This window comes from Folsomia candida, unplaced genomic scaffold (genome assembly GCF_002217175.1).
Source record: "Folsomia candida strain VU population unplaced genomic scaffold, ASM221717v1 Fcan01_Sc002, whole genome shotgun sequence".
NCBI lineage: Eukaryota > Metazoa > Arthropoda > Collembola > Entomobryomorpha > Isotomidae > Folsomia > Folsomia candida.
In genome coordinates, this window is record NW_019091194.1 from 1649703 (window position 1) to 1656654 (window position 6952).

At 38.0% G+C, this 6952-nt stretch overlaps 1 protein-coding gene across 1 annotated transcript; it reads right to left on the reverse strand.

Annotated features, from left to right (window-relative positions):
- Window positions 1-1508: 1508 nt before the first annotated feature.
- Window positions 1509-3439, reverse strand: LOC110845092. The gene is made up of 3 exons (XM_022091449.2): window positions 2410-3439; window positions 2170-2334; window positions 1509-1975 (listed from the first exon to the last, which is right to left on the reverse strand). The coding sequence occupies exons 1-3, from the start codon at window positions 2848-2850 to the stop codon at window positions 1613-1615; spliced, it is 969 nt and encodes a 322-aa protein (XP_021947141.2). The 5' UTR covers window positions 2851-3439; the 3' UTR covers window positions 1509-1612.
- Between the last annotated feature and the right edge of the window lie 3513 nt (window positions 3440-6952).

The following is a 6952-nucleotide window of genomic DNA, read 5'->3' on the forward strand; positions in this document are numbered from 1 at the left end:
TTGGACTGAATTGAAGGCAGCAATAGGGACGATACGATACCATCTCATCTATAAAATAACTTATTGGCAGTTGGATCACGTGGACGTGGACGTGGAGTAAGAGATGAGATGAACAAGAATGTCTCTGCCAAGGGAGAGGGAGAGAGAGAGAGACAAAAAATAAATCACAAGAAATTGAAAGCAAGTCAGTCGTTATGTAAATCTTTGCAATTCAGAATTAAGTGGAAGAAGGTAAATTGTGCCACAAAATGGTGCAAAGTAATGGATGGCTTATCATCATCATAATATATGTATCGAGAGAATATTGGCTTTTGATGGGGTAGGGCAGGTAGGTAGATAGGTAATTGTAATTGTGCATTGAATTGTTGAGTAAAGACGACTTTTTGGGGTAGCGTGGCTTGTGGATATGTATCCTTTGTGATGATCTTGACTTTGATTAAGCACCACCACAATTTTCTTTATGTTGTCAATAATTGGATTTGATATGGTTGGGCAAATCATTTTCTGACAAATTGTGGGATTTGTACCTATAAAATTTGTAAGAATTAGAGGTATGCGCAGTCCGAGCTCCTGGACTACTGGACATCCACCAAATTTTGCAAAAAATTTGCACCCATGCAAAAATACTTAAATCACCTTAAACTACACCTTAAAATATTAAATGTCTCCAAAATTACACGCCAAGACTGGAACACTTACTTGATCTTGAACTTCATAAAACTCTTCTGCCCAACGTAATCTTGACGCCATACAACTTGTCACATTGTTTGTACTTGGATCGCATTATTCACAATTATTCACCACGAAAAAAAGAAGCAGTGTCATTCTCAATCCTTCTTCTCGTCTAACCAAACCAAATACGCAACATAATACGATTCGTCTCATAAATAGTGGATTATTCTGGGCTGGGTGCTACTCACTTACGTCTTCACTTACAATCTACTAGTCTTGTATAACAATCTTTTGATCGGCGAAACTAAAATGTAAGACAAATATATGCATAACCTTTGGCACAAAAAGTTTTAAAAAATGGGGGAGGAATTGCAAAAAGTCAAAAATAGAGATATAGATACATAAGTACATCTGATTCAACAGTGTTTTTGCCGGATAAAATATGTATCACAAGCCATGATCACTACTCTGTGCGTGTATACCTTCAGCACAAATTGCATATTATTCTGCACAAACCATGTACAATCTTGAACTTGATCTAGTTAATTATTCTGTACATGTACGATTGCTTACTACATACACTTCTGTATGTACCTGTAGAAATGGAGACGATTCTGCGAATGCCAATAAGTCGAGCGCAATCAATCTATGTACGTACGCAGGAAATATTTAATTGAGACCTGATAATGCTGAAACGTCTCCATTCCACTGACACTGAGCATAGATAATTAAACCTTCATTAAACCAAAGTAAAATAAAGTGCTAATTAATTGTGACTAATTTTTTGTACGTTATATAATCAACAAATTAATCAAGTCTCTTTAACACGTCACGCATCTTGTCAAATGAATTTATTACATCTTTTTTATTGCTCTATGATAAATATTGAAATGCGATTTCAAATTCCACAAAAAAAAATCATGACAAATTCCATTTCGTTTCATTTCGCAGCTGAAGTTCTAATATTATTAATTGGAATTTCTGGTATCTCGACATCACTCACTTTCTCGGCATCCCTTCTCAGAAAGGCTTTTCCGGCCAAGTACGCCGCCACGAGACCGAGGAACGCTTGGACGAATAAAATTGCCCCATAGTTGAACATGCTGAGGTGATACGTCTTCAAAATGGCGTCCCCACATCCGGTCGGTGTCTTGAACTTGTCTAGGGACAGGTGGCACTTTCCAGTGGGTGGATTTCGAAAGCCGTAGTTAAAGTCGGCAAATCTTCCAATCATTTGCGAAGGTGATAGTCTAAATTGGGGAATCAGCCAGTCATCCGCACCAAAAATTCCGCAGCAGTTATTCTGCAAATTTTAGCAATTTTTTTTCATGTCAACTTGATCGTGTGGAAAATTAAGTGGTCGCGGAAGCGTGGGGACGGAGGGACAATGTCCCCATCATCTCCCCATGTTATATAAACCCCGCCCTCCCCTATCCTACAATGTTAACGTCTCCACATGTCCCCACGGCTTCCGCGGCCACTGGTCGAAATATTTACCTCTTTCTGATACCACTCAAGCTGACGAATATATTCCCAATTTCGGTAATGCTTGGAGAAAGTTTCGTACAAAATGGCTCTCTCGTTGTCCACTGGGTCTGAAATCACGGTGGAGAATGCCAACCCCACCCCCACGATGCACGCCATAATCCAGACAAAACTCCACTAGTTTTAAGCACCCAAATTTAATTTACTTCAAATCTACATCATTAAAGTACAGATATGCAATTAAATACCCACCATGACGAAAACGTGCCGCATGAGGACGCCCATTTCATAATTGTACCACCAGTTGATACAAGCCATGTAGAAGGCGATGAATGACGTTAAATTAAAAATATTCTGCAAAATAATGATTCCGAGACGCATCCCCATTGAGCCGTTGCAAAATGGATTGACCAACTTGGGCGTGGGGGAGGCAAGACGTCCCCCATCGTCTCCGCGACCAGAACAGTTCGAAAACAGTAATTCTGTCAAGTTGTACGCTATCAGGAACGTAGTGGCGACCAGGACAATGGTCGAAACTCCGAAGAGGCGGACCATAATTTTTGTTTGTATTTTAATTTTACCGTTTGGATGACGGTGTGGGTTTTGAGATGGAAAAATAAAATGGCATAAAAGAGGAAGGAGTAAATATGATGGCTCAATAATAGTGCAATAATCTTGCCAGGCACACGCCATTGTTCGATGTTAATTGTTATTGATTTTACATTACAACTTTCAAGAATTGTTTGGAGTTTCGTGACAAATCGTTTGTAAACATGTTGGTCGTGGCATGGCAGAAATATGGCAGGGTTTCCTAAAAAAAGCAACGATTTCATTAAATTATGAATCACCCTCATGAATCACGTCCTGATCATAATAATTTCTTTCAAGCCACATAAAACCATCCAGCCTGCTCAGCAACTTCCTATTAAAATCATGTAAAATTAATTCGCAAACTAGTTTACTCCCGGACTTTGGATAATACATAAATGCCGTTGTAGTGTGCAAAATGTCTGCATTTTTCATATTTCTTTTCCCCTGCTGCGATTCTACTTCTCAATTATGTCCATTACACTGGATTGGACTGAACCTGACCTGACTGTTCGTGATCTGATTCTGAATCCTGAATGCATAATAATGGGCTCTCAAATCTCAGCACAATAAATGGAATGGATTATTATCTGGACCCAGTTTTGTTGGTGGGCACAAAGGAGTGATAAATTATTGCTGGATGGATAGATAGACAGGAGAAGGAACTAAATAATTTCGTATGTATGGTTGCAGAATAAATGCTGTAAAACTGGCCACATTACAATTAAAGTGTTATCATGATATGATATCTGATCGTACAAATGTGTGAGTGAGTGAGTGAGGGATGAAGAAATGGAACAGGAATAAAGAAGAATGTGAGATGGAATTCTGCATGTTTACAATACACACATTTCATCTTTTTCATATGGACACATTGCATTGTTGGGTGTGGTCATTATTTATTAAAGGACGACGATATTTACCTATGTATGAACGAACGAGATATGATTTTCTTGCACGCTTGTAAGTAATTGAGGTGCTACTGCTGGTTCCTGAGATACCTGAGATGAAATGGTGTCTCTTTGTGTAACAGAGAGAAGAACCAGGTTCAAGTTCATGTGTGCGCATATATGTGCAAAAATGTTAGGCTACTTATGCAAAAATATTTAACAAAAAAAATAATGCAAAATTTGCCAGAAAAATGTCGACTGCATAAAAAGGTGTGCAAAAATTCAAAAATATTAATGCAATATTTGCCAGAAAATTGTCGACTTTGTTAATTCGATTGAATCTCGAATACATAAATTATTCGAGCAAAATAATTTTCAAAAATCTATTCAAGCCTCGAAAACCACCAATTTCACTACACTGACTTGCAATGCAACCTTGGCTTAATTAGAAATATATAATATTCCTCCTCTATAATTAACTTGTGCCGTTAAGGTTATGCAGTTCGCCGTATTATTATGATGATTAACCCATTAACACTAAATATCTAATTTGAGTTCTCGATACTATGCTATCTTCAAAAAATATATGCAAAACACAAAAACATTGACACTATTACATATGCTCACACCATCATAATTCAAGTTGCATGCGTGTAAAATCGTCGTATTTTGGAGCTGTGCAAACTTGGTCAGCACTTATTCAAGCGATTTTGATTAGTTATTGATTGATTTGTCATCTCATTTTCATTTGTAGGCTACGATTTATAAAATGTATTTACAAATATAAAGGTCGCATATATTTGAATGTTTGTATAATTTCATTATCACTTAAAGCGTCGTTTTACATATAATTTCCTCATCCATCTCCAGCTCGACTTTCCTCATCTACAGTCTTACCTTCCTCATTTCATTAATATTAATTGATAAGCAACTTACCTACGAGTATAAATATGCATGCACGTACCGTATTACTATTTAAGGTGGATGTGACGATGATGAATCAGTGATGATGATGCGGAGCAAATTGGTTGAACTTGAATCATTAATACGTTTCATTCAGTGGCCGCGGAAGCCGTGGGGACATTAGCATTGTAGGATAGGGGAGGGAGGGGTTTGTATAACATGGGCAGATGATGGGGACATCAAACAACTGTGGGGACATTGTCCCTCTGTCCGCGGCCACTGATCATTCATCATCAACCATGCCCAATTACTTTATTTATGCAGATTGCATCCGTTATTATCTATACGAATTATTTAACTGTTTGGCATTCTGGTCTGGTCAAACTGCATTAATTACTTATGAATTACGGATTGAAAGTAACATGCTGTTTTACAATACAATTATAATTGGCGAATCATTTCCTCTTTGATAAAATTTACGTTGTTGAATTTCGTGGAACTGCAAGCAAAATTGGAGATGTTGTAATGTAAACAAGGTCCTGGACGAGTCCTTTCTTGTTAATGAGGACCAGTGGCCGCGGAAGCCGTGTGGGGACATTAACATTGTAGGATAGGGGAGGGCGGGGTTTATATAACATGGGCAGATGATGCGGATATCGAATAACCGTGGGGACATTGTCCCTCTGTCCTCACGCTTCCGCGGCCACTGTAGAGGACCCTTTAAGAAAATCGAGTCATATTCATGCATGAAAAATTTTCTGTGTAAATAAATGACGGACCAGGATCTTAATTTTACACTTGATTTTGATCCAATTAATCAAAATCTAGGTCCGTTGTGTATGATTAATTTTATTCTGAATAAAATAATCAATCTTTGTTCGCTTGTCTTCCATTTAAGAAAAAATTGTGGATTTCTTTTTGATTGACGTGAACATGACCGACCACAAGCCGATTGGCGACATAGTCGTCGCACACTTGTTGTGAATTTATTAATCTCATTCCAGATCGGAATATTTAGCTGGTACATACATATTTCCATTATTGCAAAAAAATGGGCCAATTTAATTTGTTTAATGACCCATAAAACTCAGAAATAATAATTCAAAGGCAGTAATAACAACAAAATTGATCGCAGTTTTACTACTGGAATGTAAAATATATTGGTAATAAATAAATTGATACCTCAATTCCTTTCGCGAACGTGACATCGGACCACATACTAAAGGGAGGGCAGCCTGGTGGATACGAATTTGGCCTTGAATAACCCCGGAACGGTTTGTCGTAGCGGGTCAAAATTTTGAACAGACGAGCATGTTATCCTCAGATAGTTGTGTGCAAAATTTCAACTCTCTACTTTCAAAAATGCCTCCCCCACAGCCCCCAGAAGTTGAGACACTCGTTTCAACTTTTTCCAAACTCCGTCTAAAAAATTCGGTCCCCACAGAAAGATTTTCTTTTCATCTATCCGAACTCAAACAAGTCGATTTGACTTATATCAGGGGATTGTATAGGTATTTCACTATTCCAAATGATTTTTATCCCCAATCTAGGTTCAAGGTCATTTGCATAATCTTGGGTCAACTTTGCCGTCTGGGAGGACGCTCCGTTATGATGAAAAATCACCTTAATTATTATTTTACCGTGCAAATTAGGAAAATTGTATTCTAAAAGTGGTTTCAGTACAAGGTCCACATAATACTTCGAAGATTCCTTCACTTTTTGGGGGACTTTGATAAGTGGGAGGACACCACGACAGGACATTGCACCCACGACCATCAACTGTTTAAAAAAGTTCTCCTCACTAAAAAGCACCAAATTTCTTGAATTTTTTTTCGGCATTTGTCGTGTAGTAAGCTCTTCGAACCCAATTAGTAACTTGTAGGGAAAATAGTTCTTCGTCAATTGTCACCAATAGCTCACTTCTATTCCAGAATATTCAAATAAAATTTTTTGCAAACACGGGCGAGATTTTTTCTGGAACTATTTGAAATGACTGTCTCAGCTTCTGGGGGCTGTGGGGCAGGCATTTTTCAAAGTAGAGGGCTGAAATTTTGCACACAACTATCTGAGGATAACATGCTCGTCTGTTCAAAATTTTGACCCGCTACGACAAACCGTTCCGGGGTTATTCAAGGTCAAATTCGTATCCACCAGGCCGCCCTCCCTTTGGTACAGGCACGTGGGCATGTTTACAAAGTAATTAATTTGCATATTACGAGATTGATGATTATAACTGGCCATACATGGTTTGCTAATTAGGAGAACGGATAAAGTTTTATCGTTGTAAATATTTACCTCCACTTTGTACACACGTACGTACACCTTCGGAAACTTTGTGTTTTTGTTCCGTGTTCCATTTGGGTTTTCAATTACAGTTGATAAGTAATCAATTGATAATGGGTTATCAGGGTGGT